We start from the raw sequence: 12,448 nt of genomic DNA on the forward strand, positions 1-12,448 counted from the left end.
TCTAGAGCAATGTGGATATCCTAACTGGGCCTTCCTGAAAGCAGAGAAGAAACCCAAACAGGACTCCAGTCAGCCAACAGGTGAAAAGGAGGAACCCAGACCCAGACCAGTGGTCATTCCATATGTTGAGGGAGTATCAGAGAAACTGGGACGTTTATTTTCTAAACATAACGTCCCAGTGGCTTTTAAACCCCAAAATACATTACGGCAAAGACTGGTTCATCCCCCGGCACAAACAGAGTAATGTTGTGTATGCTGTTCAGTGTCAGGAGGGCTGTGATCAGTCTTACATCGGGGAAACAAAACAGCCACTGGCCAAAAGGATGGCCCAGCACAGAAGATCAACATCATCAGGCCAGGACTCTGCGGTCTACACTCATCTCCAGGCCAGCGGTCACTCTTTCAGGGATGAAGATGTTCACATCCTGGACAGAGAGGAACGATGGTTTGAGAGAGGAGTAAAGGAGGCCATCGTTGTGAAAAGAAACCGTCCATCATTAAACAGGGGTGGAGGCCTCCGGGTTCAACTGTCCCCCTCTTACAATGCTGTTATTGCTAGTATCACTCAGCCCTCTGTGAATAGTAAACAGCCATCAGTGTGCTATTGATCCATTGTTAGACTGATGGTCCTTCTTGAGCATGTGAGCAGCTGGTTTTGGTTGTCAGCAGCAAAACTGGTTGATCCACTCTGAGAAGGTGCTATTTAAGAGACTGAGCTGAATACAGCACCTCAGACTGAGGAAGTCTCTTGGATGAGAGACGAAACGTTTCTACATTTTTTTGTTGATTTGCTTTGTTTTGTTTTTTTTGAATGTCCAGAGGACCAGATTTAACTTTTTTAGATTTTTCTACCTGGATTATTGAGCATGCATCAGGTTATTCATTAGGTATTTTGCTAACAGACAGAGAAATGAACACACAGAAACAAGCAGTTATTATACATTAAAACCAGTGAGTGATGGAAGTAAATGGTAAATGGACTGTACTTTTATATAGCGCCTTTCTATCTTATTTCAAGATACTCAAAGTGCTTCACACTACAATCTGTGCCTCATTTACCCATTCATACAGCACTCTACTAGATCTATACAAATCTAATTGAACAAATCATTCTAATGAGACTAATCAGTGCTTTAGATCACATTCATATTTTATATTCACATTTCACTGATGGGACACACATCAGAGGCTATGAGGGGTTCAGTGTCTTGCCCAGGGACACTTCGACATGTGACTGCTGGTGGATTCAAACCCCCAACTCTCGCATTGGAGGACGACTGCTCTAACCACTCAGCCACAGCCGCCCCAGGAAGGATTTTATTTATCTGCGTAAACACAAGTTAAATTTAGCATCAAAAACTGGTTGTAATTTTTTTTCGGTCTTTGTTTTTTAGTAATTGAATCTGAAGTGATTCACAGAAGGTTCGATACAGTTCTGTTAAAAAACAAAATAAAACCAATAAAAAACAGTTTGGAAATCAAGCAATACTCTCTTGTTTTCCTAAAATATGTCCATGAATCCCTCATGTGGTCTCCTTGTTTGTTGAGGACTGTATTCAGTTACCAGAGGTTGGGAAGCATAATGGTATTGATCTTAACTACTATCAGGGCTTTGACATTAAGTGACATTTGTTATGTATTTTAGTTTTAAAGCCGTTTTCTTGTTGTTCCCTGGATTATTCTTCTGCAGGATCCCTGGTCAGCCACCACTGGATGATCAGTACAGAAGTGTTTGCTTCAGAGTGTTTCTGAAAACGCTGCAGTCAACTAAACCTTCCGACACCGACGACCTCTTCTACTGCATGGTATGAATACCTGGTGTGTTGCTCTGAAGGTTCAGAGGGGAAAACCTGCATATTTAATCACACCTGGCTGTTTTCTGTGCAGGTGATCCAAGCAGCACTGAAGGGTCTTCAGTGTTGTCTCTCAGGTGGGAAGTGGAAGTTTGGAGGAGGAGAGGACCTTGGATCTGCACTAGCTGCGCTTAAGGTGGAAAACTGGGCCATATTTTTTAAATGTTGTTACATTTTTTTTACATTTTTGAGCATCCATTTGAAATCTTGCTCCTGTTCCACAGAGGCTGATGTTCCAAGGAGCTCCAGGTTTGAGCGTGGAGTGGCCGTCCGTGCTTTACCCAGCGCTCCTCCCTCAGTATGAAGGCATCTCTGCAGAAAAGCCGGCTGAACCACAAAAATCTTTAGAAACACAGAAAGATGCTGACGCTACCGGAAAAGCTTCTGGTGTAAGAAGAGCATCCATCTGTACTGGTCACCCTGTCATCAAGTGTCATTTTGTGATGGCTTTCTTTGTGTTTCTCCTAAGAAAAAAAAGAGGAAACCAAAGGGAAAAGGTAAGAAGACAAAGGCTGATGAGAGTAGAGAGGATGACAGGGAGGAGAAAGATGAGGCAGTGCCTGTATGGCAGAGAGGAGGAGGAGATGGACTTAGAGACAATGGGGAGACGACGTTAAAATCTTCCTCCTCGTTTCTCTACCCTTCATGGAAGTTCAACAGTTCAGACTCTGAGTTTTCTGATGTAGAAGGAAATGCACAGAGCAAACTAAGGTATGGAGCCAAACATGCGTGACCTTTTAAATGTTTTTATGTTCTACCGTGTTCTAAAAGTTTATCTACACGCTGTAACGCCTTTAGACTTCATTATTTTACTCTTTCAGACTTTTCCATGGCCGTGTGCGTCAAGGAGCGCTGCACTGCATGCTGGCAGTGGTAAAAGTTGTGGAGAGGAGGACTCTGTATGGATACTGGTCCTCCTTCATCCCTGACTCCCATACTGGAGGTCCACCCCCTCTAACCCTCCTCACGATTATATTGAAGGACTCCTCGCCAAAGGTTCGACTCACCGGAGATATTTCTCATCAGTATATTTGATGCATTACGCAATATGTTGCATCTGGGTTATTATCTCTGTTTCCAGGTGCGACTGTGTGCGCTCCAGGTGTTGTCGGCCATACTCGACGGCTCCCGTAATTTTCTGGCTGCGGCTGAAGACACGGCACCCCCCCGAACGTCCTACACCCCGTTCTCCTTCACTCTGGCCACCGCCATCAGAGAGCTGCACCGAGCACTCAGCCTGGCTCTGCTGGCCGAGACCTCGCCTCAAACACTCACCCAGGTCATAAAGGTGGGATGTTGTTGTTTGTTTGCTTCTGTTTGTGTGAAGCCCTTTGAAGTGAACCGTACCCTTCGAGTTACAGCTAAAAATGAAAGGTCTAGGCTTCCTTGTTGCGTATTTTATGTAAAGTATTAGTTTGTCAACAGAGTTGGCTCCAAATAATTTTCTCAGTTTTAAACACACAGTTTGTTAGGGCTCAGACTATGTGTTGGGGATCAGTCTCAGCTACTACCACACCAGCCTTTAGGTCAGTGCCTGTAGAAGTGACTGAGTTAGAGCCAATTTGGGATTTTAAGGTCAGTTGGCTGTGGCAGCCATCTTTAATTAGATTGAACCTAAAGGTTGACGAGATTACTGCAAGTTTCATTAAAATCTGTCCAATGGTCCATGAGATATTTTGCTAACAGAACACGCACCGCCTCACAGCTTACTTTTGTCCCTCAGTGTTTGGCGTTCCTGGTGTCCAATGCTCCCTACCACCGTCTCCGACCCGGACTGCTCAGCCAGCTCTGGAAGCAGATCCGTTCTTACGTTCGCCACAGAGGTCTGTCTGTTGTCATCCTTTAACGTCACGCATTCTCAGAGAATCGGTCCGAAGAGTTTGGTTCTGATTGGACACATGCTCTCTCTCTAGACGTGACCGTTCGTGTGTCAGTGCTCACGCTGTACGGTGCCCTGGTGACGACTCAGGCCCCCCTCCCAGAGGTGCAGCTTCTCCTCCAGCAGCCGGAGGACAGCGGCGGAGCGTCGGGCTCCTGCACGCCGCAGGACTCAGCTCTCAGCTGGAGAAAAAGAAACGGTGTGGCCTCGCCCGCTCGTGTACCTGCAGCATCGCCTCACTCCCCCTACGTTCCTCGCACACCAACAGAGGGGAGCGGCTCCCCACCGTGGCTGCTGAAGCTTTGTGTGTCTCTGGTCACTCAGCCCAGAGAGGACCAGCCTGATGCTGAGGGAACAGCAGGGGGGGCTGCGCTAGAGCCCCCACCTGTTCGACTAGCAGCTTTACAGGTGAGCCATGGAGGGAAGAACAAATTAAAACAGTCATTTCTAAAGTGGTAGCATATTTTGTTTAGTATTTTTAATCCAAGCACATCACTCAGGTCCTGGCCCACCTGGTGCGGGGCTACTTCCCTCTGACTCAGTCCAGTCTGTGTGAGGTGGGACAGGTGAGCGCCCACTGCCTCCAGGAGACTGACCCCTCCATACAACTCCATGGATCAAAGGTCAGGCCCTTCACTGCTTATGTATGAGAAATGGACCCTGCAGCTGCTCTTACATTTATATATGCTCAAGAAAACGTGCGTCTGTTTTTGCTGTAGCTCCTGGTGGAGTTTGGAACAGGAATAATCCTGCAGTACAGAGCAGAGAGCAGCAGCCCTGAGAGCTCCAGGGTCCCCATAAACCAAGTGAGTTCAACACTGTGTTGTTTTTACTGCATCATCCAGGTGTGTTTCAAGGAAATCATTCAAAATTAGTCTCACAGACTTCAGCAGAAGTGTCAGTCACATGGTGCACGTATGCAAACTTACATCAATGTCACCATTACTCACCACTGTGGCATGGAGGACTAAACAAGGTAAACATTGTGTAATACATTGACCTAAAATTCAGAGCAACTGGACTTCTGCTGATCTCCCTAAAAGACACAAATGATCTCGAAATCTTTTCTCTGTCATAAGTTATTATAGATTATTATAAGTTATTATATATTACTTTTTGTTTGTGACTAATTCAAACCCAGTGGAGCAAATTATTACAAATTATAATAATATGTGAGTATTAAGGCAGAATCAATCATCTGAGTTTTAACTTGTCTGACTTTTAATTTTAACTCAATTTATTCATAGCACTAATTCACAACAAAAGTTATCTGAGGGTGCGTTACATAAAACAAACAAAAAAATAAACAACTCCAAATCGTTTGTCTGTTTCAGTCATAAACACTGTTTTTTATTTCTTAATTGATCATTAAAAAAAGTTAAAAATAAAAAAAAACTGGACTTTTACGAATCTGAAGACGTTTCTTCTCCCATCCAGGAGGCTTGATCAATTCAAAATGTCTGGAGTGGGTGGAGTTCAGAGAACTGCATGCGAGGCCTGGTTGTGGACTTGGGTTCAGCTGCAGGTTAGACTGAAACTACTCGCCCAGCACAATGGAGGCTCGTTAGGTTTTGTCTGCCTGGCTCACAGAGAGATGTTTTGGTCACCTGCCTGAGTGAGTGTGAGTTGGAGTGGAGCAGACCTGGAATCTGCTTATAAGTCCAGGTGTAGCCATGCTGTGCCATCACCTCCAATATCTCTCTGTAAATGCGCTTATTTCTTGTGGCGTCGCCCGTCAACACGATCAGAGAGGAAGTGGAGGTTCAGATGTAGTTTGTAGTTTTGCTGGGCGGGTCATCCAGTGACGTAGCTCCGCTGGCCAATCAACGGCTGCTGCCTGCTTACGTCAACATCGGCACCTCGGAGCAGTTCATTTTTGGAACCACAAACAAGGTGGTCCCATAAACTGGGCTGAGTGGGGGTGGGTACCAGCAGTGGGTAAGCCCTTAACTGGTGCGGTGTGGAGCCAATCAGAGTTGAGACTAGTGAAGCGCCATACGTCCACAACCAGGCGTCTCATGCAGTTCTATAAAGTTGTGAACTCCACACACTCCAGACATTTTAGAATTGATAAAACCTCCCAGATGGGAAGAGAAACATCTTCAGCTTCAGAACAGAAGTCCAGTTGTTTTGTTTTTTAACCTTTTTTTTATTTACCCTGACCTGGATGATAGATGAGCATCTTCACCTTCATGTGTTCATTAAATTTATACTAAATTGTTATACAGTAATGTGTTTTTTATATCCATTTGATTTTTATGAATTTTTATGGCTTTACTTGTATCAGTAAAGTCCATCCCTGTCAGAGGAGTTTAAATAAAAATTTAATTCAGTTCCACATTCAGAATTATTCCATTAAATTGTTTTTGGAGGGAAAGCGGATGTAACTTCTCAGTCCAAACAGAACCCTTACAAAGACCTGAATGCATGAACGGACCTCCCTGGAGGCTTGTAGTTTCACACAGATGTTTTTTTCAGGTGGTGCAGCTTTGGTCAGACGTGTTAAGCGGACCGCTGAACGGAGCGCTGCAGAACGACAAAGATCCCGCTCTGCAGGCGAGCGCCTGCGACACGCTGGCCTCGGTCCTGCCGCAGGCCTTCGTGCAGCTTCCTGTGAGTTTCCTCTTGTTCTATCAGCTCCTGTTGGCACCCGGTGAGCTCTGAGCTTCACAGAGACGGACATGTGATGTTTTTAAGGAGAAAACTCAACTGATGTGCATCACTGTGCTGCTGGGCCTGACCTACGTTGAGAACCACCTGGTGAAGACGTCAGCTGTCCGAGCGTTGGGCGTCTACATCCTGTTCCCGTGTTTGAGAGAGGTCGAGACCTTAAGTCCTATCATCAGCATGCAGTCAACACAACAAAGGGATGAACGTGTGCAGAATGTGAATAAATAATGTCTGTTTGGTCGAACTTCTCCTCACAGGATGTGATGTTCGTGGCAGACACTGCCAACATTATCCTGGCTGCCCTCGACGATCGATCTATGAACGTTCGGACCAAAGCTGCGTGGGCCCTCGCGAACCTCTCCGACACGCTCATCATCAATATGTAAGCTACACCCTGTGAAGTGAATGGGACGAGTTACATGAAAAGTTGAAGCAATGACAAATTTATTCATAAAAATTAGGATTTAACACTGACTTCTGCCATGTCCAGAGTTGAAGAGCAAAAGCTGAAAAGCTGATGGTTTTTAAACATCTGAACATTTTAAAAATCAACGTTTCTGCTTTAAATTACATTCAAACAAATCAGATTTTTCTAGCAAGTTTTAAAATATGTAATGAAAATACTTGTATGAAACAAAATATATTTTAAAAGTCATTCATTAAAAGGAGGAACACATGTTGTTGAATAAATGATGCACACTGGAAACCTTCAGGGAATCGACATGCTCCAACAGTTCATCTTTACCACAGAGATGATTCATTTTTAAAGATTTATTCCAGCTCAGATCTTTGTTTGGTCAAAACTTTTCTTTAATAAACTAACCTGTCCTGAAGAGACAGATCACCCGTCTTCTTGACTGCCTGAGTGAGTTTTAAACAAAGATCTTCTGTAATCGGAGTTGGGATGACTCTCAGCGACTACCACACCAAGTTTTATCTCCGTAACTAAAGTTTACTGGTGTAGTGAACCTGATCTGACCTCAAATCTGATCAGATGAACAAGAGACTGTTATTTCATTGATCTGCATCCAGAAATACAGTTTGAGCCATCTGGTGACTTTCTTTCTTGAATTAATCAAGCAGAAAAGACAATTCTCTATGATCATTACTATTTTACAAATGTTTGATAATCAAATTGTGTTAGCTCACTCAATGCTTACAGGTTGAAGAGAACTACTCATTTTTATTTTACATAAACAGTAAGTAATGATTTTTATTCCTCATTCAAAGAAGAAATCAGGTTAATATGCATTTCTTGATTTTTCTGTCTGCAATGAGCAAGTTTTGTAAGTATGTTAAAGGTCGGTTCTCGGTCAACTAAAATGTTTACTGAGAAAAAATGTCATGTTTAACTATTTGAGAAGATACAGCAGAGTGAGACTCCACAAAGTCTGGTTTTCTGCAATAATCTTTCTGTCTGTTGTTGAACAATCTCATTCTCTGACCTCGAAGTTGATAACATCTTACATCACAAACCACACCTCTATTCCTGGTCCATCCACGAATCAAAAAGCTCTCAAATGACCCGGAAGTCGACCCATTTAAAATGTGGCAACTTCCCAGTTCATGAGTTGCTGCAGTTGCTGCAGTTGCTGCGCTCAGGAATGAGTTCAACTAGAGAGTGCACAGAGTCTGAAGTCTGAAGCCAGACGCTGAAGATTAATGGAGCTAAAAGAGTCTGATGCTGCAGAGCTCTGAGAGTTCCACACAGAGTGCTGATGAGTGATGGAGTTAGAGTTCTTGGATGCAAACGCGTTCAGGATGATCCAGAGACGTTTTGGGATTATAACTTCTGTTTGAACAACCTCGTACGACTCTCGAAGGATTTCAGCTGCTCTCAACGGAGACGCTGAAAGAGTCTGAAGGATTCTATACCGAGCTGATTTATCATCAACCAGGTAACGATTCTACTTCGATCAAGCGTACCGTCGCAAGCTGAGATCTGAAGGAGCGTGCACGTTTCTGGTCAAACAGATTAATTCCCTCACACATCTCTCTGCAAGATAAATCTCCATTTCCATCTTAAACTCTGCTTTCTCTTAAAATCAGTACAGATATTTTAGAAATATCTGAAGCAAAATCCTCAATCACCACCGTGTGATTGAAGTCTATTATCTGTGAAACTTGTCTGTTATTATTTTCATATTTTGCCAAATTAATGTAAATGTTTGATGTTAAACTTTGATTCTGAAAATAAATGACCGCATTCATTTTGATGGGTCAAAGATAAATAACGTCTCTCGTTACATTTCTGTTAAAATTCAATGCACGACATTTACACAGTCAGAAAGATGAGGAACTCGTGAAAAGTATGAATATATATCCCTATATGACATACTACAGTTGGTGGCCCGTAACGTGCTCATAAATGACTGTGTATTTCGTGTGAAGATTTTTACGTGTTGGCATGAAAAGTAACAGTTTATCAGCTGCTTGAAAGTCAAAACGTTGCATGTTTACGCTGTATTACGCTGGCGATGTTATGAAAGCTGAAATAATGTCATATGTCTTGTGAAGGCTGAATTTGTACGCCTGTTATCGTAGCTAAAAAGGTTTTGAGCTGTGTGGAAACGCTGTTTTCTGTTTAAACTGTGGTCCAAACGGACGGAGGTCCGGTTGTTGGACCGGCTCGGTTCTGAAAAAAAAAAAAAAAAAAAAAAAAAAAGTTCGAACGAGTTGTTTTTAACCGTTTTTAAAGACGTTGTGCCACGGAGCGCCGACTCCGCAAAGCTCAGAGTTGATTCGTTACATTTTTTAACAGAAAAGTGCATTTTGACAGTTTAAAAGACGAAAAAGTGACGAAATTATTTCACGCTAGTTGCTTTAACGTTTCGTGATAGGTTGAATATTGCTGTTGTGGAGCGCTCTGATTCGCTGAAAGGTTGACTGACGTGGCTACGTCATCTCCTCTCACCCCTGCGCTGCTCTGTCATTGGTGATTTCAGTCACGTGACCCGGAAATGAAAATTCGTTTTCATAGGGAAATAAAATCTGCTTTTTAAAGCTGAAAAGCGCTTTAAAAGTGTATTTTGATACGCTGGTTAAGTTCTTCGAAGCATACTCGCTGAAATTTTGCCACGTTAGAGTTTAAAATCCGTCATTAAATGATGTTTTTGAACAACGCTAGCGATGCTAATTTTTAGCTAACAGCTAACGACCGGATGAATGACGTGTCACGTCACTTCCCCCATGTCGGAAATGAGCTTTGCCGTGCTTAAAATCACTAAATAAAGCTGCAATATTGTTCCACAAAACTCATGTTCATGCTATAAAGTCGTGCTTGTTGAAATTTTGCCACGTTTGTGTAAAAAATCCGTTCAGAAATGTTGGTTTTAACCGAGTCTAGCCGATGCTAATTTTTAGCTAACAGCTAACGACCGGACGCCACAGGAAGTGACAGCTCCCCTACTGGACAACACAAACAGTGTCTGAGTTAAAATTAATAAGGTTGTACTGACACCTTCTGGATAAACGTGAAGATCACAGGTTTTCACATCAGTTTTAGGTTTAAAGAGTGAAATTAAACGTTTTATTTTTCTGTAAGGCATTTTTGAGTTAACAAACTTCCTCAAAGCTGAATAAACACTGTTATCTTGCATTTTAAAAGTTATAAAGGTATTTATGCAAAGAGCATTTACCAAAGAGACTTTATTCACTGGTAATCCCTTATAAGGTACAAAATAAAGTTAGGAACTTTTTAAAAAATAGAAACGGTTCAAATATTCACAGAGTTGAAAAGTTTACTCATTTTGCTTGAAAGATAATACACGTTTAATTGCAAAATCACTAAATAAGAGTAAACTTATCAGGAAAAAGAAACTTTTCTGTTTAAGTTGCCACCTAAAAAATAAATCTTCCTATTTAATTTTAAATAGAAGTCACTGACAGGAGGACAACAGGAATAACAGTTTTTCTGAGGAAGGACTGATTAATCCTGATACATCATCAACTTTTCTTTTTCTTTTCACAACTTAGTTCTATGAGTAACTGTTAAAATAGCAAATTTCTGGAACAGAACGGTTTAAAAAACGCTTTAAACTGATTTGCTGTGAGACTTTTTAGAAAAGTGCAGGTTTATAAAAAATTCAGTGCTTTAGAGTAAAATACACTAAAAAGAGCTTGGTAACTGATATCTGTTGAAAAATAAGCACATACAAGTAACACTGCCGAGAACATTTACTTAAATATTCATGAATTGGGGTAAAACCTGAGAAAGGTACCCACATTTGAATAAGTTGACTTATAACAGTACTTCTGTGTAAACCCAAAAGCTAAAATAGTGTGAAAACTCATTGACTTGAATACAAATATTTACCTGTAAAATATCTGAAGCTTGCAACTGTTTTAAACAGATAAATTGCTACACAGTGAAAAACATGACAGGTGTGTTAGAAAAAGACTTTGATCCAAAAGGGATGGCGGACTGCTTGGAGAACGCATTAGCGCTTCTGACAGCGTCCTTACATCCATATATGAATCAGACAGAGCGCATGAACCCAAAAGAGTTATTGGACAATCTGAAGGAGGTTGCAGAAAGTGTGACCTCTACAGAAATCATAAAGTCAAGTTATGAAAAGCTGGCTAAAATCGCAATTTTGCTGAAAGAATCATTCTATACGGTTGTTGAGAAAGCTGATTACCTTGCAATAAGGTTAAACAGTGAAAAAGAGGTGGTTCAGAAAATTGAAGAACACTTCCTTCAATTTAAAAGTGAACACGAAGTCCTCACAAAAAAACATTCTGAACAGATGTTTCAATCACAGCAAAATGCAAATGCAGAAATTGATTCGCTGAATAGCAAAATAGATGTGCTTAACAAAGATCGGGAAGAACTCAGAATGGATAAACACATATTGCAACAGCTAAATATGCGTTTAGAAGATGACTATTATACATCCCAGGAACATTTAAAAAAATGTGAGGCGAAACTAATAGCAGCAACAGAAAAAGGTCAGGAAGTTGGGCAAGGTGACCTGGAATCCAAACCAGACCCTGAACAGAGTCGGGGTAATACACCAAAAACTCAACGACCTCTTTACTCACCCGGTGCTTTTAGACCCATCCAAACACCTACACAAACGGGCAGAGTAACACCCCCACAACTGATCACGCATGTGAGACCATTGATATCTTCTCCATCAATGGATGACTTGCAAAAAATCTCAAAATATGTACAACGCTTTGTTCCTGGACCGATGGGCTCATCTGGAACAAAAGCGTACCTCAGAGATCTGGATTTCAGATTGAGATCTTATCCTAATGCTACGGTAGAAGATAAGATCAGTCTGATACGACTCACGTCAGACAGAGAGGTGTTTACCTTCATCGAGCGTCTACCAGATGCAACGAGAAGGGATTACAAACTTCTGTGTGAAGCTCTGATCAAAGAGTACGACTCCTGCACAGGACCAGCTGGATACCCAGCCGCAGAAAAGGTCACGCAGGGTAAAGCTGAACATCCAAAAGTTTATTACAAAAGAATCTTCCAAGCTTATTTTGGTAACAGAAATGAAACCGGGATGGAGGAAGAAGAAGGTTTTAAATTTGTTTTCAGCAAAAATCTCCACCCTGACATACAAACGTCAGTGCAAATGATGGCAAATTACAGAGAAAAATCCATCAGTGAGATTAAACAGTGCGCTGTGAATGTGTTTGAGGCACGTTGTCATGCCAAGACGCCCATAGAAGTGTTTCCTGGTGTAAAGGTTAAACCCCACTCCCTAGAATTAGAAGGAAGGCGTTCATCGCCACCTCCTCCTAAAAAAGGAGAAAAAAGGCAGTATTTTCAGACTAACAAACCGCATCATGAAGGTGCACGCTGGGACAAAAAGGCTCCTCCTTCAGAGGACGAACGTGATTATCGTAAATGGGATCAGCGGAGGACGCAAAAAAATGGGAACCGAGAGGAACCCCAAAAAGACGTACCTAGCCGCCTCCCACCTCGGACGAAACGTCCCGAGGCGAAAAAATCACAAAAGTCCCAGAAAAAAGGCCCTCCACCTCTGAGCTCGGAAGAGACAGAAAAATTGCGTGAAATGTTAGAAGA

At 42.2% G+C, this 12,448-nt stretch overlaps 1 protein-coding gene across 1 annotated transcript in view; it reads left to right on the forward strand.

Annotated features, from left to right (window-relative positions):
• The window catches only part of heatr6 (HEAT repeat containing 6), a 19,445-nt gene that overhangs the window by 3,655 nt on the left and 3,342 nt on the right, over nucleotides 1-12,448 (forward strand). Inside the window, exons 5-17 of the mRNA XM_037687400.1 lie at nucleotides 1,691-1,805; nucleotides 1,888-1,989; nucleotides 2,078-2,242; nucleotides 2,323-2,564; nucleotides 2,675-2,849; nucleotides 2,935-3,141; nucleotides 3,577-3,676; nucleotides 3,767-4,140; nucleotides 4,233-4,355; nucleotides 4,452-4,538; nucleotides 6,211-6,345; nucleotides 6,430-6,552; nucleotides 6,660-6,784. Coding sequence (XP_037543328.1) covers nucleotides 1,691-1,805; nucleotides 1,888-1,989; nucleotides 2,078-2,242; nucleotides 2,323-2,564; nucleotides 2,675-2,849; nucleotides 2,935-3,141; nucleotides 3,577-3,676; nucleotides 3,767-4,140; nucleotides 4,233-4,355; nucleotides 4,452-4,538; nucleotides 6,211-6,345; nucleotides 6,430-6,552; nucleotides 6,660-6,784 — 2,073 coding nt within the window. The remainder of the gene's footprint in view (nucleotides 1-1,690; nucleotides 1,806-1,887; nucleotides 1,990-2,077; nucleotides 2,243-2,322; nucleotides 2,565-2,674; nucleotides 2,850-2,934; nucleotides 3,142-3,576; nucleotides 3,677-3,766; nucleotides 4,141-4,232; nucleotides 4,356-4,451; nucleotides 4,539-6,210; nucleotides 6,346-6,429; nucleotides 6,553-6,659; nucleotides 6,785-12,448) is intronic.

The sequence above is a fragment of the Nematolebias whitei genome, chromosome 14, assembly GCF_014905685.2.
Source record: "Nematolebias whitei isolate Nwh7 chromosome 14, NemWhi1, whole genome shotgun sequence".
Taxonomy (NCBI): Eukaryota; Metazoa; Chordata; class Actinopteri; order Cyprinodontiformes; family Rivulidae; genus Nematolebias; species Nematolebias whitei.